General features: G+C 32.4%; 1 protein-coding gene across 1 annotated transcript in view; it reads right to left on the bottom strand.

The window, feature by feature from the left end:
- The window catches only part of LOC134708003 (ribonuclease 3-like), a 98,870-nt gene extending 71,854 nt beyond the window's left edge, over window positions 1–27,016 (bottom strand). Inside the window, exons 1-12 of the mRNA XM_063568220.1 lie at window positions 26,870–27,016; window positions 22,542–22,883; window positions 21,644–22,206; window positions 21,056–21,244; window positions 20,351–20,540; window positions 11,190–11,358; window positions 9,148–9,290; window positions 4,352–4,432; window positions 3,600–3,686; window positions 3,078–3,164; window positions 2,150–2,221; window positions 1,269–1,416 (exon numbers count right to left, since the gene is read on the bottom strand). Coding sequence (XP_063424290.1) covers window positions 1,269–1,416; window positions 2,150–2,221; window positions 3,078–3,164; window positions 3,600–3,686; window positions 4,352–4,432; window positions 9,148–9,290; window positions 11,190–11,358; window positions 20,351–20,540; window positions 21,056–21,244; window positions 21,644–22,206; window positions 22,542–22,883; window positions 26,870–26,911 — 2,113 coding nt within the window. The 5' untranslated portion in view covers window positions 26,912–27,016. The remainder of the gene's footprint in view (window positions 1–1,268; window positions 1,417–2,149; window positions 2,222–3,077; window positions 3,165–3,599; window positions 3,687–4,351; window positions 4,433–9,147; window positions 9,291–11,189; window positions 11,359–20,350; window positions 20,541–21,055; window positions 21,245–21,643; window positions 22,207–22,541; window positions 22,884–26,869) is intronic.
- Between the last annotated feature and the right edge of the window lie 462 nt (window positions 27,017–27,478).

The raw sequence follows: 27,478 nt of genomic DNA, 5'->3' as shown, positions 1-27,478 counted from the left end.
AGAATTCAAGAATTGAATGTTGACAACATAAAAGTTATTAATTTTTAAAAAAATCCACAGGTATACATTTTTTTTTTTTTTTTTTCAACTTTAACAAATATTTTATTCAATCATTTCCTGATATATTAATACCTAAGAAGCCCAGGTCACATACTTAGGGGCCCCTGTATTTCAACAGCCTCACTTGACCAGGGAAAATATCACTGTATAAAATCACTGTCGGATATCCGGTTCACTGAACAAACATGTGTTGATTTAAACTGGAAAAACTTTAAAATTTGATTGCGAAATAAATTATAGTTTGAATCGAAGAATTTTGATGTGATTGACCAGAAATTAAAAGTATTCTTTAATTAAATATATATGGATTATAAAAAAGGATAAAGCACATGTGGTGAGTACAAATGTGTAACGAAGCATAATATTTGTGGTAATTTACTAATGATACTAATATGCACAGACATAGATTTAAATAATAATTACAAAAAAATATTGTTTTTCTTTCTGTTATAATAACATATTGTTCACTACTTTATACACAAGATACAATAAGACTAGTACATAAATGTATGGAACCTTCTGTTTAGAGCAGTAGAACTAGTCACCTTCACGTAAAATTGCCACCAATTTTCTTAAATATCGACCTTGTTTACTCGATATTTAAGAAAATTTTGACAAAAATCATGGTGCCAATTTTACGTGACAGCGACTATAAGTACATCTTCCTATATACTTTTAAGATAAAGAGTTTAATTTTCGTTTTGCATATATACTTTATATCTGAGCGTAGCAGAAGAATTTTTTTGGAACTTGGTTCATCTGAAAATATTTGGAAGAATTAAAGCCAAAACAAAACTTTTTAATTTTGGTTCTTACAAATCAGTGCATTTTGTTCCCTCAATAATGAATGAAAAGACTTCTAGGACGGCAAAATTTTGACCACCACTATTAACAGGTTTTACAAGGGACAAGACAATGCACTACGCACTACATCACAACATGTATCTACCAGTGCACATTTAAGTGTTTATTTTAAATATTCAGTTAGTGTCTATTTATGTCAAAGATTGGTGCTTGACTTGTGCTACTAATGTGATATACAATTAAAGTTAACATCAAATATATAGCTTACAAATATTAATTGGTTTACAGTAACTTGAACAGACATTGATGATCCCTTTGTTTTATGAGAAATTTTGTATTTATCTGCATATATATAGGCATTAAATAAAACCCATAAGTCAGTCAATCTTGTACATGATATTTACCTGGTAAAGATCTAGCAAATCTTGGCATTAAGTGGTATCTATTACAATTTTCAGAGTCACCAGGACCTTTCCAATCAATATCCACTAACTCTAATATCTCCGTGAATAAAAACTTACAGAACAAATCCAAACTCCTCACTGTAAAATTCTGAAAAAATATATATTCATTGTAAAATTAAATGACAAACTTACATTTTTCTAAAATCTAATCAATAAATATTCTTGAAAAAATTGCATCTTTTGTTTAAGTATTTTAAAACAAAAATTTAACAAATTATACATTTTTAAAAAACAATTTCTAGTAAAGTATTATTAAACTACAATCCCTCCATGTTTTATTCTGTGTTTAAAGATGTGAAAATATGCATGGATGCAATTTGGGTACTCCTCATTTAAATCATGGATAATTTAGAGGTTGGTTCAAAACATTTTTTTTCTATGATTCAATATAGATTCAAAATTAAATTGGTGGAATTATGTACAATAGTAAATAAAGTTAAATGAAAAAAATGCCTACAAAATGGAAGCTTTTGTCTAGATCGTAAATAAATGTAGGTGAAAAAAACATCAACATAGGTACATTAAGTAGAAAAATGAGAAGGATTCTGTCCATTTTCTCATGTGAAACTGATTTAACCCCATCACATTTATGCCTATACCAAGTCAGTCTACCTGTAACATGTGTTGCTTTACATGTTTCATTTTTTAAAGTCTTTTGCTGGGGGTTTATTTGGTCTGTTAAACTATTTTTTTTTTAATTCATGTTACCGTTTTGTGTATTACATTGTACTTGTTTCATAAAGTGCAAAACAAAAATTCTGTGGAAACAAGTTAATATTTGAAATATACTGTAATTAAAAAGTTCTTGTAATTAATCAAACCTGTAATAATTCTTGTTCTACTATTTGTATTGAGTACTCTATATTGAATCGAATAACTTTACATACAGGAATCTACAAATAAAACATAAATATCTTGATCTAGCTGGATTCTTTTTAATCAAATCTAGTAAATGTTGACACAGGAATATGTCACTACTTCATGTAACTTTGATATAATTTCAACGCAAATGTTGAAATTTAAATGGCAATACTTTAACATGCAAATTATGGTAAATATTCAAAGTCATTAACCATAACTGAAAGTTCAGGCAAAATACACCTAACTGACCTAACAAGAACTTGAACATACAAGTTTTGTAAAAGTTTCAAAGACAATAAAACCATGACAGAGGGGACAAGTTCAAATAAGCTCCACCGAAATGAAATGTGCCAATGCTTATACAGATGCATACTAAATAATTATCATTGACCTACCACTAGCTCTTCCCTTAAACAAACAAAATCACAGACTTATACATTATGACATCACCACCACCAAACAACAAGACTAAGTCTCCCTTTTATTTATTACCTCATGGCAACACCAAAACTTGTTGTTTATTGTTAATGCAATCATGTCCCAAAAGCCTAAAGGAGATTTATACTGTACACATATCAAAACTAGTTTATCTGCACTACATCTTATGCCTGTACCAAATCTGGCAATTTGGACCATGCATTGTTTTTTGTTTGTTTTGGCTTAGTTGGAATATTTATTTTTTCAGCGGGACAGTAGCTGATAGTTGATGTTGCCTGTTGTTCTTTCCATTTTATTTTGGAATATCTGATTTCTGTTATCCTTTTGATGCATTAGCTTTTTTTATTTTTAAAATGTTGCTTTTTTAATGTGTGGAGAACATTTTGGATTTAACGATTCATTATCTATGTGCAGAGAACGTCTGGAATGTAAAGAACTAGTTATACTTACATTTTCAAGTTTACTGTGGGAGAACAAAGAGTATCCTTCAAATATATACTCATGGTTGTCGTAGTCAATAATACTGGGACATTTAGTCTGAAAAATAAATATATATTTATGGATGTTGTATGTTATAATACTTTGAACTTTTAGTTTGGAAACCAATACATGTATATATTTATGGTTTTCTTGGTCAATAGTACTAGTCCTATGTATTATCTTTTAAAACAAAATTTTACAATTTTTTCATCAATTGTGCAAATTAATATGCTTTTTCATTATTATTTAAATACAATTGTATATTGTGTATAATATATCATTATAATACTGTATGTACCTATAAATATGTTTTTATTATTTTGAGGACTCTCAGGAAGATTAGTTTTAACGAATGGGATCATTCTCTTGAAATAAAGATTATTTATTCATTTATTTATTTAGCACATGGTCAAGACACTTGTATACAGAGTTCAAGGTCAACATTACCATCAACTTCAATGTAAAGTTTCATGTTTGAGTATCAGTACTTACCAAAAAGTTTGTCGGTGGAGACATATTAATTTTGTAATGATACAATTTGTTACTGTTGTTACTTTCTGGGTCACATGCAGATATTGCCTGAAATATTAATTGCATAATATAGTTATATATAATAAATAATAATTTGATTATTATTCAACTGGGTTTTTCTATTACAAAATCTTATGAAAACATTGTTGGTAGTGTTTTTTTTTATTTAACTCCAGGCCTTTCAATCATAAAAAGTTTGAACAAGATTATTGATGTTTCGAGCACATACTTTGTACTTTGAGTACTGATTAAAGTTTAAGACAAGAGTCCTGCTGTCATAATGAAGTTCCTTTTTAAATGTAGACCAGGATATGTAACATTATTTAAGGTCATTTGTCATCTATAAACATGAGAATTTCAGTTGGGAATTTTCAATTTTAAGTTGATTGAAATAGGTTTGACAGAATTCTCATTGTTAAAGAAACAAAATTTTACAACTATTTCTCAGAAGGATTAAACTAAAAGCTCCTTAAAAGGTAGCAAACAACTACTGTGAATTCATTTAATTACGTGGGCACCAAATATTGTGGAATAAGTAAAACTCACAAGTTTGTTGATATTTGATTTCGTGGTTTTACCAAAGTGTACTTACAAGCCTATAGTAATTTTGTTATTTGTTAAACATTTAATTTGGTTCACCTGTAACCACGAAATACAGGAAAATTGGTAACCAACGAATAATAATGAATCCACAGTACATTGTTTGGTCTTACCTCTTCACCAGGATATTTGTTGTGTCTGATTCCTGTTTTTCTGGACTTTATACTACATCTACACAATGGACCAGCATTCATCTGAAAATATTAAATTGAAAAACAACGTTATACTATAATACTTCCTGTAGACGGGTGTTTTAAAAATATTACTGACTATGTTATCTTTATTTAAGTAAACGCTGCCTGGAACTTATAGATAGAGAGAGGACCAGATCACCCCATACATATGAGATTGGGGTGGAAAACTTTATTATTTCCTTGAAAGCTTGATAAAGAGATATGGACTGAACAGAATTTTATTCTAAAATAATAAGGTATTGAATGTTAGATTTGTTTTTCCTCATAGTATAAAGTGATTGTGATGTATGAAAGGTTGATTGGCTTACCTATCCTGGATCATTGTACCATAACTCTTCATGGAGTCTGTATGGTTAATTTGCTTACCTCTCCTGGATCATTGTACCATAACTCTTCATGGAGTCTGTATGGTTGATTGCCTTACCTCTCCTGGATCATTGTACCATAACTCTTCATGGAGTCTGTATAGTTAATTGTCTTACCTCTCCTGGATCATTGTACCATAACTCTTCATGCAGTCTGTATGGTTAATTTGCTTACCTCTCCTGGATCATTGTACCATAACTCTTCATGGAGTCTGTATAGTTGATTGCCTTACCTCTCCTGGATCATTGTACCATAACTCTTCATGCAGTCTGTATAGTTAATTTGCTTACCTCTCCTGGATCATTGTACCATAACTCTTCATGGAGTCTGTTTAGTTGATTGCCTTACCTCTCCTGGATCATTGTACCATAACTCTTCATGGAGTCTGTATGGTTAATTGTCTTACCTCTCCTGGATCATTGTACCATAACTCTTCATGGAGTCTGTATGGTTGATTGGCTTACCTCTCCTGGATCATTGTACCATAACTCTTCATGGAGTCTGTATGGTTAATTTGCTTACCTCTCCTGGATCATTGTACCATAACTCTTCATGGAGTCTGTATGGTTGATTGCCTTACCTCTCCTGGATCATTGTACCATAACTCTTCATGGAGTCTGTATAGTTAATTTGCTTACCTCTCCTGGATCATTGTACCATAACTCTTCATGGAGTCTGTATGGTTGATTGGCTTACCTCTCCTGGATCATTGTACCATAAATCTTCATGGAGTCTGTATGGTTAATTGTCTTACCTCTCCTGGATCATTGTACCATAACTCTTCATGGAGTCTGTATGGTTGATTGTCTTACCTCTCCTGGATCATTGTACCATAACTCTTCATGGAGTCTGTATAGTTAATTTGCTTACCTCTCCTGGATCATTGTACCATAACTCTTCATGGAGTCTGTATGGTTAATTGTCTTACCTCTCCTGGATCATTGTACCATAACTCTTCATGCAGTCTGTATGGTTGATTGTCTTACCTCTCCTGGATCATTGTACCATAACTCTTCATGGAGTCTGTATAGTTAATTTGCTTACCTCTCCTGGATCATTGTACCATAACTCTTCATGGAGTCTGTATGGTTGATTGTCTTACCTCTCCTGAATCATTGTACCATAACTCTTCATGGAGTCTGTATGGTTGATTGGCTTACCTCTCCTGGATCATTGTACCATAACTCTTCATGGAGTCTGTATGGTTGATTGTCTTACATCTCCTGGATCATTGTACCATAACTCTTCATGGAGTCTGTATGGTTGATTGTCTTACCTCTCCTGAATCATTGTACCATAACTCTTCATGGAGTCTGTATGGTTGATTGGCTTACCTCTCCTGGATCATTGTACCATAACTCTTCATGGAGTCTGTATGGTTGATTGGCTTACCTCTCCTGGATCATTGTACCATAACTCTTCATGGAGTCTGTATGGTTGATTGTCTTACATCTCCTGGATCATTGTACCATAACTCTTCATGGAGTCTGTATGGTTAATTTGCTTACCTCTCCTGGATCATTGTACCATAACTCTTAATGGAGTCTGTATAGTTAATTTGCTTGCCTCTCCTGGATCATTGTACCATAACTCTTAATGGAGTCTGTATAGTTAATTTGCTTACCTCTCCTGGATCATTGTACCATAACTCTTCATGGAGTCTGTATAGTTAATTTGCTTGCCTCTCCTGGATCATTGTACCATAACTCTTCATGGAGTCTGTATGGTTGATTGGCTTACCTCTCCTGGATCATTGTACCATAACTCTTCATGGAGTCTGTATGGTTGATTGTCTTACCTCTCCTGGATCATTGTACCATAACTCTTCATGGAGTCTGTATGGTTGATTGTCTTACCTCTCCTGGATCATTGTACCATAACTCTTCATGGAGTCTGTATGGTTGATTGGCTTACCTCTCCTGGATCATTGTACCATAACTCTTCATGGAGTCTGTATAGTTGATTGCCTTACCTCTCCTGGATCATTGTACCATAACTCTTCATGGAGTCTGTATGGTTGATTGTCTTACCTCTCCTGGATCATTGTACCATAACTCTTCATGGAGTCTGTATAGTTAATTTGCTTACCTGTCCTGGATCATTGTACCATAACTCTTCATGGAGTCTGTATAGTTAATTTGCTTGCCTCTCCTGGATCATTGTACCATAACTCTTCATGGAGTCTGTATAGTTAATTTGCTTACCTCTCCTGGATCATTGTACCATAACTCTTCATGGAGTCTGTATAGTTAATTTGCTTGCCTCTCCTGGATCATTGTACCATAACTCTTCATGGAGTCTGTATAGTTAATTTTCTTACCTCTCCTGGATCATTGTACCATAACTCTTCATGGAGTCTGTATAGTTAATTTGCTTACCTCTCCTGGATCATTGTACCATAACTCTTCATGGAGTCTGTATAGTTAATTTGCTTACCTCTCCTGGATCATTGTACCATAACTCTTAATGGAGTCTGTATAGTTAATTTGCTTGCCTCTCCTGGATCATTGTACCATAACTCTTCATGGAGTCTGTATAGTTAATTTGCTTACCTCTCCTGGATCATTGTACCATAACTCTTCATGGAGTCTGTATAGTTAATTTGCTTACCTCTCCTGGATCATTGTACCATAACTCTTCATGGAGTCTGTATAGTTAATTTGCTTGCCTCTCCTGGATCATTGTACCATAACTCTTCATGGAGTCTGTATAGTTAATTTTCTTACCTCTCCTGGATCATTGTACCATAACTCTTCATGGAGTCTGTATGGTTGATTGTCTTACCTCTCCTGGATCATTGTACCATAACTCTTCATGGAGTCTGTATGGTTGATTGGCTTACCTCTCCTGGATCATTGTACCATAACTCTTCATGGAGTCTGTATGGTTGATTGTCTTACCTCTCCTGGATCATTGTACCATAAACAGACTTTTATTTGAACTTGGAATTATTTTTAACTATGGAATTTGCTTGATTTCTTGTTATTGAATTTTTTAATAAATTGCATGTTTATTCTGTACTGAAATGTTCTGTGCTGCGCACAACACTTTCTATTACAAAAAAAGAGGCTCTCAAGAGCCTGAATCACTCACCTTAATTTTTTTGATTAAATCTCTCATCAATGATTATTTTGGCTTTTCAATTTATTTAAATGTTCAGTTGATCTGTATCTATAATAGTATTCAAGATAATAATCAAAAACTGCAAAATTTCTTTAAAATCATCAATTCAGGGGCATTATACCTGAAAAACCAGTTACCCAATTTGTCTGAAAATTACAGGACAGGTAGACCTTGAGCTAATAAATACTTTAACATATTGTCTTATTTGCTCTAAATGCTGGAGTTTTTGAGATATAAGCCAAAAACTGCATTTTACCCTGTGATCTATTTTTAGCCATGACGGCCATGTTTTTTGACGAAATAGAAAATAAAGCACAAACTTTATTTTATACACCCTACTGATCATTCAGTTGAAGTTTGGTTGAATTTAGTTGAGTAGTTTTAGAGGAGAAGATTTTTTAAAGTTAGCAAATATGATGAACAAATTGTGAAAAATTGTCATTAAAGGACAATAACCCCTTAAGGGGTCAATTGACAATTTTGGTCATATTAACTTATTTGTAGATCTTACTTTGCTGATCATTTTTGCTGTTTACAGTTAACTTTATCTATAATAATTTTCAAGATAATGACCAAAAACAGCAAAATTTCCTTAAAATTACCAATTAAGTGGCAGCAACCCAACAATGGTTTGTTTGATTCATCTGAAAATTTCAGGGCTGATAGATCTTGACCTAATGAACATTTTTACCCCATGTCAGATTTGCTCTAAATGCTTTCGTTTTTGAGATATAAGCCAAAAACTGCATTTGACCCCTATGTTCTATTTTAAGTAACGGCAGCCATGTTTTTTGACGGATCAAAAATCGAAGCGCAATTTTGTGCAGGATATACTAAGGAACAATCATGCTAAGTTTCATTCAAATCCATTCAGTAGTTTCAGAGGAGAAGATGTTTGAAAAATTGTTAACGACAACAGACGACGACGACGACGACGGACGCCAAGTGATGAGAAAAGCTCACATGGCCTTTTAGGCCAGGTGAGCTAAAAATAGTATATTTTCAATAGAATGCACTGTGCCGCACACAACACTATCTAACCAAAATACATTGTAAGGAAAGTGTTATTAAACGCTCAAAAGATTATAATACGAAATAAACATGGAATTTATTAAAAATTTTAAAACACAAGAAATCATGCAAATTCCATAATCAAAAATAATTCCAAGTTCAAATAATAGCCTTTTCATAGCTCTTAATGGAGTCTGTATAGTTAATTTGCTTACCTCTCCTGGATCATTGTACCATAACTCTTCATGCAGTCTGTATGGATGTTTTTTCTTTTTGTTTAGTTCCTCTATCCATTCATCATCCTCATCATCATCACCATCTTCATCACTAGAGTCTGAGCTGCTGCTACAGCTGTCCTCTATCATAGTAAATAGGATACCAGTTATGATTTACAAATTTTGTATGGCTTCATTAATTAAAAAAATTAAAAAGGAACATAACTGAAGCGGCGTTTTGCATTTTCGCCGATGTGCATTTCATTTGCGCTGATTTTTTCTTTCATTTGCGCCGATTATTTATTTCATTTGCGCCGATTTTTTTTACAGGTAAATAACAGGTGAATAGATATAAGAAGATGTGGTATGAGTGCAAATAAGAGAACTCTTAATCCAAGTCATGTTATTTTTCATTTATCATTTTAGACCTCTTCCATTAGCCATTTGTACAAATATAATGAATTGTCAATCATAACATTTATATAACTGTTGTCCCCTGCTCACTATGAGGAGATGTAAGAAGGCTTACAAGATACACCCCCAGACTTTTTCCTTGACAGTACCCGTAGTTCTTTAACCTCTGTCTTTCGGACATCTGCCACATGTTTATGCTCGATCAGTATTTTGACAATAGAATCCGTGGTGACTCTGGCTTTACACGATTTATGGTACATTTGAAAGATATTTTGTTATGTTTCAGGACACTAACCTTCCTATATATGTATGCCCCTCGTTGATTAAAGAATTGACTCCTTGGCTCGTTCCAGTGTGTAATATGTGCATCATGTACAACGAAGTTCCAGACCAATATGAATCAAAATTAACCAAAACATAAATGAACAACCAGATTTTATCAATGGTATAGTACAGTACAGTCAAGTACAAATATTAACTACCTGTAAATCTAATCAAGGGCAAATATAAAATCGGCGCAAATGAAAAAATGAAATTGGCGCAAATGAAAAAATGAAATTGGCGCAAATGAAAGAATGAAAATTTTCAAAATCGGCGCAAATGTCATACGCCCAACTGAAGAATGGTGAAAGTGACACTTACAAAATTTGTACTTTATCTGTGTTTTGTGGTTATAAGTATTGTATATGAGTTTCATAACATTTGGTTGAGGCAGACTTCTATTAGAGAAAAGAAACTAAAAATTCAGAAATTTTTCTTTTTGTTAAGGGGCATAGCACTAGAATAGTAAAAGTGGTGCAACCCAAATTCATACTTGATTTGAGTTTTGTGGAAATAATGCTGAGTTCACACGTAATTTGTATTTGATTCTTATTAAATAATTTGAATTAGTTTAATACGCATTTGAAACATTTAATGTTTTTTTACACATCAATAACGTTTAAGGTCAATTCTAATTCGAAATTGGAATGCGCGTCAATTTCGCTTTACTGTCCTAACGACGTTAACTTTTAATTAGGATTAACAAAAACATATTTCTTAGGCCAATTAGTTAATTCGAATAAGCCAATTCGAATCAATTCGAATTAAAAAAGAAGAGTGTGAACACCATTAGCGAATTTGATTCTCATTCGATTCAAATTCAGATCAAATTAAAGGTATGTGTGAACGAGGCATAAGTATTGTGTATAAGTTTCATGATATTTGATTGAGGCAAACTTAAGTTAAAGAATGGAAACAAAAAATATAGCAATTTTTTCATTTGTAAAGGAGCATAACTCTAAATTTAACGGTTTAAGTGACACCACCAAAATTCATACTTCATCTGTATTTTGTGGAATAGACATTGTGTATAAGTTTCATGGTTGAGGCTAACTTGAGTTCCAGAATGGAAACAAAATGATTCAGTAATTTTTCCATTTGTAAAGGGACATAACTCTAAAACAATTAAAGTGACACCACCAAAGTTTGAACTTGATCTGTATTTTGTGGTAATATGCATTGTGTATAAGTTTGGTAACATTTGAATGAGGCAAACTAAAGTTAGAGAACGGAAACCAACTTTGGGACTTATGTACGGGAGTATTGTTGATTGGTTGATCAACTTAGGGTCTGGAATTACAATATACCTGCTTGATGGCTGCAACACTGTTTATGTATATGTAGTTTTGGTGGTGGCCTAGATGGTAGATCGACTTTAGGTTGTGAATCTCTTATTCTCTCTGCTCTTAATATTACTTCATTCTCAAATCTATCTTCTAAATCTCTCATCCTCTTTGTTGCACGGAGACATCCAGTCTGAAATAAAAATAGCCATCTTGGGTAAATAAAGCAAAGTTCAAAATGTTTATGACTGCATAGTTACATTGGAAGTTACCTGTCAGCATCAATGTTTCAAGATGCAAGCAACTTGTTTATCTATTTGTAAGTTCACATCATTTGAAATGCTTGAATAATTTTGCAGTTCTAGGGGCCAAATAATGGCTGTTATTATACCTCCTTGTTGGAAATTGATGGAATGTGTATACTTTGGGGGGGGGGGGAATATGTTGTCTAAATGATTTGGGAAACTAAAATTGGCTGGGAACAAATGAAACTATCATTCAGGGTCTCAAAATTGGACACTACAACATTATAAAAGGTGTTAGGGCTTTAGAACATGCTAAAATTTATAAGTTTTCACCATTTGTAAGTTCTTCATAAGATAACTGATAAACAAATTTAGCAAAAAATAATCCAAGAACAAAGTTGCAAAATAGATTATAATTTAGTCAATTCATTGTACAAACTATATCATTCTGTTTTTTTGGAATCATGGTTTTGTACTGAACAAACTGCTATTTTTCATTCAGGATTATTATCCAACCGTTTAATAAATTATACATCTGAAAGTATTTTCTATAGAATTTGATCCTGAGTTATAAATTGGCTTATTTTTTTTTTTAAATTATTTAAAGTTTATAAAGTTCAAAATTATTAATTTTTCTTTATTTCTTTTTCTATTAATCTATAAACTTAAATTTGTTCTATCTGAAAAGCTATGTTAAATTTTACATGGGTAAAATAAATTGCACTATTGCTTGCTTCCAAGGAGTAGATACATTTAGCTATATCCCCTATACATGCTATACTTGTCCTAGGCAATAAACCATTTATCAAAATATGTTACATTGGGGATGAAAATAAAAAGAAACGAATTGAAAAGGAAGGAAAGGAGTATTTTGTGAGTTTAAGATATTGTACAACATATAAAACTGTACAACAAAACAGCAATAACAATGTCAAAGATATACCTACCAACAATGGTTGTTAGTCCTTTGTTTTAACACACCAATTAGTAGAATAATAAATTCCAAGCTGCTTTTAACTTTACAACTCTGTCTTAGGACAGAAAAATGTCTACAATGTTGATCTGTCAGCAAAAATGTAATGCTAAAATCATTACATGAATGAGGAAAAAAGTAATCCTTAATCTTCTCCGTTATTCTGTTTCTTTGTTTTTTCTATCTTTTCTTTACAAGATCTGTGTTGAAGTTCTCATCAAGATGATCATTTAGGATGTATATTTACCAAAACATCTCTAAATTTCACAGCTACTTATATTGTTCTGCATTCTGACTGTATCTTTACAAAAAATCCTCTAAATGCTGTGATAACTTTACTCTTAATTTTTCACATGAAGTTTTTGTATCTGTTTCAGGAAATCTTGATTTGAAGTTACATTGTACATGATACTAAAGAGAAAGTGTACTATACAGAGACAATGGCAGAGACTTAGACCCAAGCTATCTATACTAACATGCATATATCTTAGTAAATCTAATATCAACAGTGGTTACAAAAGGTGCTAAGAGTGAATTTAGGCATCAAGACATACTTATAACTCATGTTATCAGTGAAGAGTGAATTTAGGCATCAAGACATACTTATAACTCATGTTATCAGTGAATAAAGAGTAATGAATTTCTTAAAACTGTAAATGTTGGTGTTGGAAATATTATTGACAAGAAATCCATCTAAACATTTAGTTGTGTTTAACCGTTTATGGATGTGCATGAAATATAATGTTGGTTGTTTCATTATAATAAGGTACATAAGAAAAATGAATCAGCTTTTGATAAAATACACCTGCTTTTCATTGGTACTAACCATAACAATGACCAGAGAACCTGAAAATAACTGACATTAACTCAGTATAAACTGAACACCAATTCCTCACCAAATACTCAGATGCTCAACATAGGTCAAAGAAAATAATCTTTGACCATGCAATGCAACTTTATAGAAATGAATACTTAGTACCAGAGTTTGCCCATCCACCTGATGTATTTCAGGGGCATTTGCTGCTAAATCTTTAATTTTCTATGTAGTGTTTTGAGAACTGTTGTTTATGTGTTCAAATTTTTATATTGCCCATGGTTCTTGGACTTCAAACTTTTTAAATGACCCTCTTAGTATCATCTCAGCTATTTTAAGTTCTCTTTCTTTAAATGTCTGTACCCCTAACTTTTGTTTTGTTTGTATAGTGACCTCCACATTATGGTATCTTCAATCTATTATATCCTCTTATTCATGTCTTTAAGGTTAAACAACAAAAAGCTGAATTTAAACACTGCAAAAATAAATATGAAAACTAAGAACATCTGTAAAACTATCAAAGATATCAATTAGCTATGCATGCATGAGTACATTTTCATATTGACAGTGTGAGAGCTTACCAGCCAGTTAAAGTGGTTAAAAATCATGAGTTTCTAAATTTTCCAGCTCTTAATATTGGAAATGTATGTTGATGTTTTTCCTTCTGAGATGACTATTTTTTATGTTGTAAAAGCATATCTCCCTTGAGTTTTTATTGGAACCTCATTTCCATTAAACAAATCATTCCATCCTTTAAAAAAACAAAACTTCCCATGACAGAATCCTTGGAAAACCATTTTCCCTTTTGAAATTGCTAGAAATACATTATTACTGTCAAACATTTTGGCCTTTCTTGTCCACTTGTCTTTGAGTTTTTCATGCAATATTTATCCCATTGGCCTATTCACATAATTTTAAAATTTCCTTCATGAAAATTCTTTCTCCGTAAATCAGTATCCATTCTTTCAATTTAAGTCTCATGTGAAACTTGATTATAAGTAGGTATTTGTGTGTCCATGTCTTTCCTTGTGACACCATTTCATCTTCCAATTAGTGTGTTTTCCTATTTCTTTGTCAGCTCCATTGCCATATTTTGTGCTGGAAATATTTACCCTGCCTCAAGTTCTCACCATGTATATAACTAGTAACTTAGAAATTTGTGTAATGAACAGATATTTTACTTAAAAGACTGCATGCCATACATTACTGGATCAACTATTCGAGAATTAAAACAATAAGTCACAAATTCTTGATATTTCTTATAACCCTTACATGGCATTAAAAAATGTACCTATTAATAAGACTAAAGATATGTTTTATTTATAATGGGATGTGACAATGATATCATATATATATTGTTAAACACTATTGCATCTGACCAAAACAACCAATTAGCACTTTTCTTCATTAAAGCTTGGGTTTCAAAACACTACTACTTCCATCATCAAAAAATGATTAATATGAAAACAAGAAATCAAATAAATGCCAAGATACGTATACAGTCAAAGTTATGTTGAAAAAAGCCAGCAATGGATATAAAAAAAATCTTACTAGAAATAATGTTTGTAAGTCATGCACATTTCAGTATAACTGCCAATTTTAGATCTTTTGTGAAAACTAACTTCAAAATTTACATCATAAGCAAAAATATATATCTTACACAACTGAACCTATTATAATTTTAAAACCCAACAAGGATAAAATTAAAAAAAGGAGCTCAAAAGTATAAAAGTTACTAAATGGTAAATGTACAGGAGAATAAAAGTTTACAAAAAGAAAAGAACTATTTACAGAAAGTTTACACAGTTTGTAAATATATAAAAGTCTTGATATGAACATGATGAAGTATTGTAAGTACTAAAGCATAGATTCCACTCCTGGTCATATTTTTCTGCTGTAGTATTGGCGGAAATGAATAAAATTGTTCCTTAAATTTGCTTGTTCAGTACGAGGGAAAATATTTCATGTCCACAATAAAAGTTGTAGTTTAAAAATGAATCTGTTGATGCTGTAGAACTATCCATTTTCTCTTTTTATCTTACATTATGTGAGCAACTTCTTTATTCTATTCTTCCTACAAAAATCTTGTTGGCAGTTGATTGTATATAAGCTATAGCCTGTAAAATACGCTTCAAAATACTCAATGAAGAGATATAATTTAAGTTCATCTGAATGTTAAGTTGTTTCTAAATTCTTAGTATCTAGTGGTAATTCTGTGTATGTCTTCGAGAAATTCTACCAGTAAAACTTTTAAACTTGTCTTTAATTCCACATACATCAAAGTCTTTGTAGAAAATATTTCACGTAATTTGTCAAATCTTGATACCATTCTTATTGTAGTCATTTTCTCCTCAATTAGATGTTGACATTTTTTCTTTCTTTCAAATAATCGCACTTGTAATAAAAGATAGTTCCAAATGTTGGTGAATTCAATCTTCTTTGATTCTTCCTCTGTCAAAAAATTCTTGTCACTAAATGTTAAAATATTTTTCATTTCTAAATTCGGCTGTGTTTTCTTCTTATGACTGAAAATATCTCTATCAGTATTATTCACAGATAAATTCTTTAAGTTTGTACATTTATGAATTGCATCCAAAAACTTTTTACCTTGTTTCCAGTTGCTTTGTTTTATACTTCAATCAAATCTAAACTTTCAACTTGTAAGGCATACAGCTCTTCTGCCCTTCTAAAAATCTGCTATTATGATTTCGGCTATTTTTTTCAATACCAAACTTCATCCAATATTCAGTTCAACATTATCTATCATACTACATCATATGGTCATTACACAACCTGATTAATAAACTGTGATTATCTATTGATTCTTCCTATCACTCTTATCCATTCATATTTCTTTCCGTCTCCCCTATATTCCAACAAGGGTGGTCATTTTTTGCGAGCTAGATTTTTTTCCTCATCTTTATTTACAGATAAGTTGGAGCTCATTTGATACAACAAACAAAGAGTAAAACAAAACATTCCCAGTTGACTTCCTCTTTCATTCCACATATGTTTAAGTCTTTTCTGTAGTAAATTATGAATTGGTTCATATGTTACATTGCTCTGGTTAATATATTCTTTGAAGGAAAATGTACAACCAAAACCTGTGTAGATTATAAATGCAGATAACGATTCATATACTAAACTTTATTTTATGACTTTCTTTAATTTAGGCTTTATCCTGTAATATTTGGAAATGCTGTGTAATTTGGCAATCAGGTATATTGTCAATTTATGAAAGAGTTAATCATTTTATATTGATATTCCATATTTAAGATTCTCCAATGTGCAAACTGTGACAAACAGTAACAATATTGATCAGTTGCATCAAACTTTCCTTCTCTCTGTTATTAAGAAATCTTTAAATTCAAGGCATGGTGTATATATTCATGTCGTTAGATAGATATAAGAAGATGTGGTATGAGTGCTAATGCGACAACTCTTCATCCAAACTTGTCTTTATGTCTTTGATTTTAAATGTTAGAATTTATCATATAAGTCAATTTTCAAAGTTCAGATGTAATAGGACTGTAATCTTGTATTTAAGTATTTTCAGCTGTTAAATCTCTTTCCTCCATTTAGAAACAACTGTTTAAGTGATGTTCTATTGGATTTGTCAGTTTGACTCTCTTTCATTGGACTTCTGATGATTGATTTTGCTTGTCCAGTTTTTTATCCATTTTCAATTCAGATATTACAGACATCATACAGCTCAACCAATCAAATTCAATTTTTAAGTAAGTATCCTTTTAAGTTTGCCAGCCTTGATAAATTAAACTATGTCATGTTCTACTTGAAGTTGCCTGTACTCTCGGTAATCTTCTTTTTAACTGTTAAGATATTATTGTATTGCATCATAAAGTACAATTCTCAAGATGAAGAAAAGACCATTCAGCCAGTTTGTAAAAGTTTCTATTCTCTAATATGCCCTCTCGTATAGCTCAAGAAGTGAAGTGCTCCTATGTTACTTTTGACATTTTAGCACAAACAGCAAGATAAGGATGAAGTAGTAATAATTAATGAAAAAGATGTACAATGATAATGATTTGAACGACTTTAAACATGCGTGTGATGTAATCTTCTCATATAATACTGTGTTTATGCCTTGGTGGGAAAATCTTTCAATCATTATAGCTGATCACATCCTGCATAATCTCTTTTAAAATTTCCAAGTCACTTAACCAAAATGATAGCTCTCTTCTATAGTTAGTATCTGCTTTACTTCATCTTCTTTAAAAAAAAATCATGGAAAACCATTTGAAATCTATATACTGGGTTTATACACTTATATACATTGTGCTAGGTTAATTGTTACTATTGCTGCAAGAATACTGGTATCCCTTAAACATTTTATAGTGCCTCATGATCTATAAATATACTGTTTCTAATCAGCTATAAACCCACTAAGCTTCTGAAAGTTCAGCCTCTTCATGTAGTTCCACACACCATTTATCACATTATCATCCACCATTCATTTATAGTCCAACAACATCCTTCTTCATGTTTGATATGCTGAAGATATGTTTGCTGTCATTTTATCACATTGTTGATACTTTCTAACTCAAAAACATCATCTATAACAACAAATGCAGTTACGAACATTCAAACTAACAGGTACTTGATTAAAATAACAAAGAGTTTCGAGGACAGTACCTAGGTTTTCCAATTAAAATCTGGCTTGGACATCATGATTTTATTCTTTAAGATTGTCTTGTTAATTGTGATCCGCCACCCATCCACTATAGTGCCACATGGATTCAGTCCATCCAAAAGCTTGTTAAGACGGTATACAGTTTTGTTTTTCTCTGTAGACCACTTATTGACATGAGAATGTATAAAAGGAGTTAATAACTTCTGTCTTGTATTAATAGCAGTAATGGTACTGTTAATCTGCTTCAGTAATCGATGGAGATTCTCCTGCATTTCAGGATAATCTTTCTCAAATCTCAGCGTGTAAGTCTTTCCCATCTTCTTGTTGTTCTTGTTATATTCTCTTAGACTCATGGATGATATGGTGCTAAACACTACATGACAATTATGAAGTTTCAAGGCCAGTTCTGTCTGTCGCATCTGCCCATAAAATGTATCAAAGAGATTCTGGTCTTCGAAGATGGTTTCTTCATATCCAGGTGATGTAAGTGTTGTCAGGAGATCAGGTATACCTGCTATGAAATACACAGTCTTGTGACCTGGAATCTGTACTGCTCTCTGGGCAGCCTCTACTGTAAGCTGGGATACAATTGCTCCTGGTACCAGATGAAATTCATCACAATCCAGACCAACATGTAAATCTCGTCCACCAAGGCAGGCATAAATTAAAGTTGTGTCTTTTATCATCTAAAACAATAAGTAAGACCAGCAATGCTTCATGAAATATGCTCTATTAATTCAGTGAGATTGTTTACAGGCCTGATACTTACATACTAATCTTGTCTAGCTGATAAACATCTACCTAATTAAAGTTTATACTACTGGTGATTACATGGGAATCTATAATCACATTATTTAAAGCATACCAAAGCCACCATCATGCATTTCATGGACTTAAAACAAGGAAAGTTAATGATTGTCAGAGATCCAAATAAATTATTGGGCCTTGGAACATATTCTTATGAGAAGCTATTCAGACCTGATAGTAACTTGTCCATAAGTTGTGCCAGTAAATTTTGTTAATATACACCATGCTCAAGGTTAGTAAATTTTATATTGTGGCCAGTTTATTGATAGAAAAGTTGGCCAGTTTGACCAGAATATAATTCCCCACCACCTGTAATAAGAGTCCAGAACTTTTTCGAGCAATTTCAGTAATCCAAGAACTTGAAAGTTAGGGTACATTTTTAAAACCTTAAAATTCATTCCAGAATTCATTACATAAACAAATTTATATCAGCTGTATAACTTTCAATTTCCAGACAAAAACAATAAACCTGAAGTTTAAGATGAGAATAAATTTCATATGACTCTGGATTAACATAGAAGTAGGTTTTTTTTTCTGGTTTTCGAAATGGCAGTAAACTAAATCAATGTATTTTTAAAATCCTGCTTGTTTTAATTTGATGGATCATTGTTCTGCTTTTGTTATTTATAAGGCAAAAAGTTATGGCAAATTATATGATTATTTGTACCTAATCTCAAATAAGGGGAATTTATTAGATGATTATAAGTCATTTGAATTTGAGTACAAAATGTAGTTAAATTTGGCTAACATGATGCCTGACCCTCAGTAACCAAAAAATCACTCATAAGTAACAAACAACAGTTTATGAACAATAATGGCTTATAACCATCAATTCTGAAACCTAAGTTAAAACAATACATTTCAAATAATGATCAGATCTTATCACACATTTTATTTTAGAGGTCACCTGAGTCGAGATTTTGTTTTGTTTTGGCCGATGTTGGGTTTTATTAGGTTCACAGCGCATACAATTTGATATGATAGTGCTTTTAAGAACATGTTGGTTTATACAGGTTTTCAATTTATGCAGGGTTTGGTTTAGTCAGGTTTCACTGTATATTTTATGTCCATTCAACCAATAAAAAGAATATCAAAGCTATTAACAAGTTTCCATTATCCTTTCATTCTGTTATCAAAAGGATAGCATACTCTTTCTGAGACTAAACACTTCACATCAGGAATGTGGGGGACTGGATGTAGTATCAGCATTCTGTCTACATCCAGGTTCTTGCTAAAACACTGAAATTTGTCCTGAATTTTCACTTTTTTACTTGTAGGATCAATTTAAAGGTAACTAGCCCAATTTTTTAAATATTGACTTGGGACTCACCATACTAAGTTTCCACAGAGAACCCTGTATCATATTATGTGTATTATCTCTGATTTATTGATTGTTTGTTTGCCTCTGTCTTTTTCTCTGAATAATACCAAAATGTTCTACCTAATCCTACAAAGTCTGTACCAAGAATTAGATATTGTGTGTTCTTTATGTATAACACCAACTCTGTGAGTGTAAAACAATTAAAATCATTAAGGGCTAACACCTATCTTTTTTATACATATGTACCAAGGTTTGTTATCGGTTATATTGTGTATATTCTAATATACCACCACTCTGTGAAAGGGTATAATAAAATCTCTAATGGTTTTCATCTAGATCATGTTGATAGAACAAAAAGCCTGATTAGAACCTACTTTATTGTCCCTGGTAAAGTACAGATCTGATGGAGAACACCTCAACCAAGCTGGTATCTCTTCTTCTATCACATCCTCTATTGTATCCTCAACCTCAGAATAACTATCCTGGTCTTCAGGCTTCGATTTCTTTGAAGAGGTTGATGCTTTTGTGCCGTCTTTTGTCCTCGTGGTTCTTTTCTTGTCTGGACTATAAAATAAAGTCAAATTATTTCTCCTTAATCATCTATTGATAATGGTTTTCTTATACTCAAACTACCTATATCCTTAAATATACTAGTTTTACTATTATAATAATATCATTTTTTTATAGATAAATTTATTTATTTTTAAATCAAAATTGGCCTACAATCTCTAACCTATATTTATGTATCTAATTAAGTTATTCATAAATTTAAAGTCTGTTCTATTTACAAGTATACATATAAAGAGTACCAAGGAATTCCACTCTCTTGAAAAGGATTTCACTAGTTGAAATATATTTCAGAAGCACAAGTCATTAACAAATTTTTAATGCTTTTAGACGATTTTGGATAATTAGAAGAAAAAAAAATCACATACAATCTGAATGTCATCTGTTTAGTATTATAAAAATGGCAATTTTGTGACAAGGCAAGTTTCTGCTTCCAAAATCATTGTGGACTCAAAATGAAAAATAAAGGAATTGTGAATAAGATTTTTTCTGTTGTGTGTTATAAATCAAACCTGGAAGCATTGTCTGATAGGTCGTCATCTCTACGAGATCTACTGCCTTGGTTACTTCTCCTACCAAAATCTCTTGATCTATCGTTATCTCCCTTTGACCTATCACATTCCCCTTTATTTCTATTATCTCCCTTTGCACTTCTTCTATCTATGTCTTTTCTGTCTCTGAATGGTTTTCTTTTATCTCCACTGTAAATAAAATGTCAAAATATATTTTTAAAGAATAAAATGTAATTCTTTCTATATTATTCAATGTCTGGTTGATATTTTGGATTTTCTTTTCAAATTAAGGTTTATTTCCCTTTGGGACAATGTTTCTGATCAATGTGCACTAAATCCTTCATAAATAAAACAAATTCAACTTGCTATATTGACTACTACCTGTAATAACAGATTTGTGAAATTTAATCCACTAATTAATTCACCATGTCACGAAGATTGATTTTCTTGGTAAAACACACATTTAAAAATCATGTGTGAATGTGTTCTACCAATAAAATCATTCTTCCTTCCTGTGATCTGGTTTAGACTGCCTGTGTCATTTGCTCATATTCATTGATTTCCCATGAAAGTATATATATAATTTACCTTTTATCATCCCTTTTGCTCTCATCTTTTCTGAGGAAATTTTTATCATCTTTTCTAACATCTCGTCTGTCATCAAGTCTATCAATGTTCCTGTCATTACGATTTTTTCTATCCTCTCTGAAATTACTCCTCCTATCATCTGGTAGGTCATATTTCCTATTGTCTCGACTTCCATCTCTTCGTCTGTCAATATTTTTACTGTCTCTCTGGTCAAAATTCCTTTGATCATCTCCTCTGTTTGATTTTTGATCACCTCGTCTGTCTTCGCTTCGTGGATCTTTTTTATCCTCCCTATTTTTTCTGTCTTTACTCTGATCACGGCTTCCTCTGTTATCACTTCTTGATCGATCAAATGACCTTTGATCCTTATTCCCTGAACTTCTATCATTTGATTGACGACCACGATTTTGATTGGAAGATTTAGAATTACGTTGGTTCATATTTGATTTCGGTGAATATTGTCCACTATTACCTAAGCCAGTTTGCCCTACATTTTGAAATACTTGAGGTAGCTGTCCTCTCATTGGTCCGGCACCAAGTATCCCCTGCCCAGTAAAGGGCACCTGCAAATATTTAAATCTTAATTCAAAACAAAATTTATGTCAGTACACAAACCATACAGTTAATTTAACAATCTTCACAAAGTAACGCAATTGCATAGATAGTGAATGATGATAAGTTGTCTAAAATGGATGTCTTTTAGGATTTATTTTTTTTGCTTATTCAGGAGTTAACATATGTTTTCCATATTGGTAAGAAAGAGGATTTCTCTAGTTTTTGTGTGATCAAACCCTTTATCAGCAATCCTGCAGTTTTAGCAAGAGTGATCCTATAGTGATTCACTGTGTGTGCACTGAAGTCATCAATAACAGAAAAAGGATCAAATCATATGGCATACCTGCATTCCTACTCCTAGACCAGGAGTAGCTACTAAGCCAGCTGCCTGTGCCAGTAACTGTTGGTTAGCTAGCAGTCCCATCATGTTAGCAGCATTCTGTTGAGGGTTGGTCATATTGGCCATTGCAGGATTCTGTAACCCTGCCTGGATAATCTGAGGCTGAAAGTTTTGTTGACCTGCCTGCACTGCTACCCCTGCTCCCCAGGGTGGCATTCCAGCTTGTACCGATGTCTGTAGTGGGTTGAACATGTTTTGCATCCTAGCTGTGGAGGTATTGGTAGTAAATCTGACATTTCCAAGCTGCTGTTGTTGGTTAAAGGCCTGAGGTGTTGATGCCTGAAACTGAAATCAAATCAAATCTTTAAAAATGTCAAAACTATATATATATTGTTAAATTACAGTATTCAAATTTAGTTATCATCTTGGGTGGTTCAATTGTAATAGAATCACTAATCATCCATTTAAAGGATAGAATCAGTCAATCAATCATATTAAACTGCTGTGTTTATCTTGATTTTGTAAAAGTTATTGAAACTAATATTGCCAAACCTTGCCAAAACTGTGACCATGGTGACAGGGGGTCTTTGTTGAATTTGTCATGTGGCTGAGAATTCTTCATAAATTCATGAGTTTACTGATAGTTACGGCAACTAACCAAATTTATTTCAAATTATAACTTGATCAGGTAAGGAATTACCATGGATTATACCTCAATTCAGGTCCACCATTTAACATACATTTTGTACATGTATGCAGGTTTCTTTGACACATTCTACATTTCACATCTCAATTTTAATTTTTGTTTGACATATAGTTTGATAGACTCTTAATAAATTGAGGTATAATTGTGTTTTTTCCCGCGTTTCGTTTAAGTATAGGGGGGAAATATTGTATTGACGGGTACAGGTCGTATGAATATATAATAGGGTCACACATAGTGACCAATGGGTATACTTTCTGGTAGTAAAGCATAGGGTCACTTTCTAGCTGTCGTGCAACGAGTGAACACTCAACTTTCATTTTGTGATGTACATGGATATATACGTTGATATTTTTAATGCATTCAATTTGCCAATACACACATGTTTAAGGTGTAGGTCAGCGCACTTGGCATCTACTGACACAGGTTTCTAGAGCTTTTTGGTCAATTATATCGTTTAATCTCTAGTTGTTCCTGGCCGGCCCTGACCGTCTATGAAGGGATGCATTAAAAGGAAGTTTGGTTTTGGTGTATTTAGGATAGTATGTACATAGGAATTGTATGATTTTTGAATATGCATTGTAATTGTAATAATATAATCATAATAATATTTGTGAATATCTAAAATACAATCTGGCGTACATCGAGCATGATGGCTGTCTGCAAACTAAGATTATGTTTGTGTTGAACACAAACTGAGACTTGTTGTTCATATTTGCCACGAGTATGTAGGTAATACTGCTGTTTTGATAATAAAAAAAATTTAAAGATAACATGTACATGCATTAGAGCATCTTTTATTTGCATATTAAGGCTGCTTGACCCAAGAAGCAGCGCACTTTGAACAAATGGCATCATACAAGGATCCCTTTTCCTTTGTGACATCAGATAATTTCTATAGTGACGTTAAATTTTACAGGAACTTTTGTGTGTTTATAGTGAACAAATAATGATAAGATATAAATTTTATGAGGGACAGCTGTCCGTCATTTAGGAATCTGGGTCTGTTCGCGCCCAGTCACATTCACACCCAGTCTTGTTCACACCCTACACGTTTGCACCCAAAGTCCGTTTGCACTCTACACGTTCCCGCCTAATTTTTTTTATTGGTTTTATGTTTAATCATGTAAATGACTTTGTAATCAAGTTTTGGCAAGTGTATTCCTTAAGGTTGCACTTTGTAAATACAGCTGTTTCTCAAAACACACCTCTTTTGGGGAGATCTTGAATATTCATAAAAATAATTTTGTTTTCATACTAGTTCCCAGTTATCCTCTGTGTTCCATCTCACAGAGACATAACTTGTGAATGTTACCAGTAAATATACATGTGCATATTGTTTACATTGAAATCTGTAGTAACCTTTAATTCCAGGTAGGGGTAGTTAAGAAAATTAGTGTTAGTTTAAACTTTGAGAAGTTCAGGTAAAATAAACTTTGAAAATATGCCACACAGCCCTATATTTTGACCTTTGAAAAAAAATGTGGTGCATATATGAACTTTCAATTCTAGGGTGAGATTTTTTTCGAAACTTCATAGTAAAAGTGATACAGTTTTAGCCGTAAAAGGAGTTCCTATGGGAAATTACACTGTCAATATTTACAGAAATGCAACCTTTAAGTATAATTTGTTGTCATTGCCTCAAAATAAATTGAGACAACGTTGTTTTTTATGTTGAATAAATCTTAATGTCTCAAAATAAATTGAGACCACGATTTTTGTGTGTTGAACAAATCTCAATCATGTTGTGGATTGTGTATTGTTAAAAAAAAAAAAATCAGTTTCTATTAAATAAAGTGAGATTCTGTCAACGTTTTTTTGTTGTTGGGTTTAATAACTCTTAATCATGTTTTGGTTAGTGTATTTATAGCTATAACTTTATATCTTTGCTTAAGAAATATTTCATGGAAGCCATAGATTGTTGGAAATTTGCACATGGCCTGAGCCGTGATATTCAAATTTTATCCTGAGCATTAACGAGGCCAGGCCATGTGTAAATTTCCAACAAGCTATGGCTTCCATGAATAATTTCAATTCTAATAGGACAAATACGGTCATTAAAATACTGAAGCGAGGGTTGGTTTGGTGGGTGTGTGTGTGACTGATCTTTTTTACTCCCTGTTAGATAAAGCTCACATATCTTTATAAATCCGTAGCTTGCATGAGTTTTTTCGTGAATAACCGCTAGAAAAAAAACTGTTTAATTCTTCTAATTCTCAAACCCAACATTTGCAATTTTTAATTTACAAGATTTTCTTGTGAGCTTCCGTGAAATTCAAAGTTGACATTTCGTAGTTAAGATGCTGTTGACTTGCTGAAATTAGTAAATATGCAAATAATGCAAAAGATTAGAAAGTAAAACAAAACCTACCTCAAAAATCATTTTTAATACAATATCATACTAATTTCAATGGTTCACGTAACAGAAAACTTTCAACATGAGCGTTTTCATTTGCATGACGTCATGTTTTAAAAATGACTTAAATGCGCCAAAAAAAATAATAGACATTTGCAGAATTTTATTTTATTTTCATTTTGTTGATATCTCCAAGCTCTTGTGCATTACTTCTTTTTATTATGCATCCGAAAAAGAAAAACAGTTATTTTGTCTTTTTTTAATTGCACTTTTTAAAACAATAAAATTGGCAAAGGGTCTGCAAATAGGTTCCAATACATGTAGATTTACGTGGAAGTATTTTGTAACAGCCATTATTATGTGTATATATGAGTCTGCGCTTAGTATAGATACATGAATTTGAGAATTTTATCACTGTGTTGTTCACAAAATGAAAGAAGCACGTCAGATCAGAATTCAAAATAATTAGCGAGATTCTGACGTTTTTTTTCAAGCATTTAGCTGTCACAGTAAAAATAATTATCTTTTGTGTCTTTTATTTAAAATTTTCAATTTTTAAATCATACCAAGCTTAATACATGCAGTATTTACATCACCACTGATCAAAGCAATTAAACAACAATCATGTTTTTCTAATTATTCAACTATTTATAAAATTTGGTTTAAAATTGGGTGGGAACGTGTAGGGTGCGAACGGACTTTGGGTGCAAATGTGCAAGGTGTGAACGTGTAGGGTGAGAAAATGTAATGGGTGCAAATTAACCTGATACTCTCCATGCACTCATTTTCATTTTGCCAGAGTTTTTTTAATTCCCAACCCGATTTGAAGTATAGATTGTAAATATTGATAACTGAGTATATCTACAATTCATATACAATCTTCAACACTGTTATTAGTATATGGCATCAGTCTTCACGGTGAACTTTTAAATCTACAGGCCAAAAGCTCAATTTTTGAAAAGTTTTAGTTAGATTCTGTTGGCCTGTAGATATGATTTTTACAGGCCCGAGAGCAATTTTACTAGCCTGGGCTGCCACTCAGTGTGAAGACTGGGTATGGTATTTGCATTTCAGGAGCAGTCAATATTGACAGTTGGAGTTTCTTAACGTTCAGACGGTGAAGTTCAGTGGTAAATAGTCACAGGCACTTGTTATAGTCTATTTATATGGATAGTCGACCTTTCTATGGATAGAAACAAGTGCCTGTGTAAATAGTTCATGCTCATTCAGCGACAAAGCATATAAAAACAATTAATACAGGCAAACATTAACCTGGTTCGGTCTTTGGAACATTTGATTATTCCTGAATGACATTATGACATTAAGATATCTCTTTCCCACAGTTTAAATGCAAAGAGAAAGACAAAAATAAATAATTATTTTTCTGTCTATAGTCGTCGCCATTATGGTGGTTTTGCTTTGTCCATATTCAGTACGCCGGTTTTTATAACAACCGGAGTAATCTTCCTTTACGGCATAAGACAGCCATAGAGATCATAAGACTAGCAAAATTGTGTACGGAGTCTGTGATCTTATATCCTGCCGAATATTTTTTTCTAAATCTCCTACCTTTTTGATTGATTGATAAATACATTCATAGTTCTATACTTGTATTTAATTTTACCCTAGATGTAATTTATGGAAAGCCATCGGGGTCAAAATTCTTACTTTGTAACTTGTCAATTTGTAACTTGTAACTGTGTGATTTGCCAATTTTGATGTTTTGTAACTTGTCAATTCGTTAAATGTCGATTTGCAAATTGTCAATTTGTATATTGATGTTTGCCGATTTGTCGATTCGTAAATTGTCAATTTGTATATTGATGTTTTGTAACTTGTCAATTCGTTAAATGTCGATTTGCAAATTGTCAATTTGTATGT

This window comes from Mytilus trossulus, chromosome 2, assembly GCF_036588685.1.
Source record: "Mytilus trossulus isolate FHL-02 chromosome 2, PNRI_Mtr1.1.1.hap1, whole genome shotgun sequence".
NCBI classification, from domain to species: Eukaryota; Metazoa; Mollusca; class Bivalvia; order Mytilida; family Mytilidae; genus Mytilus; species Mytilus trossulus.
Note: the sequence above shows the minus strand (reverse complement) of the source record. Positions and strands in the feature narration are given on the sequence as shown.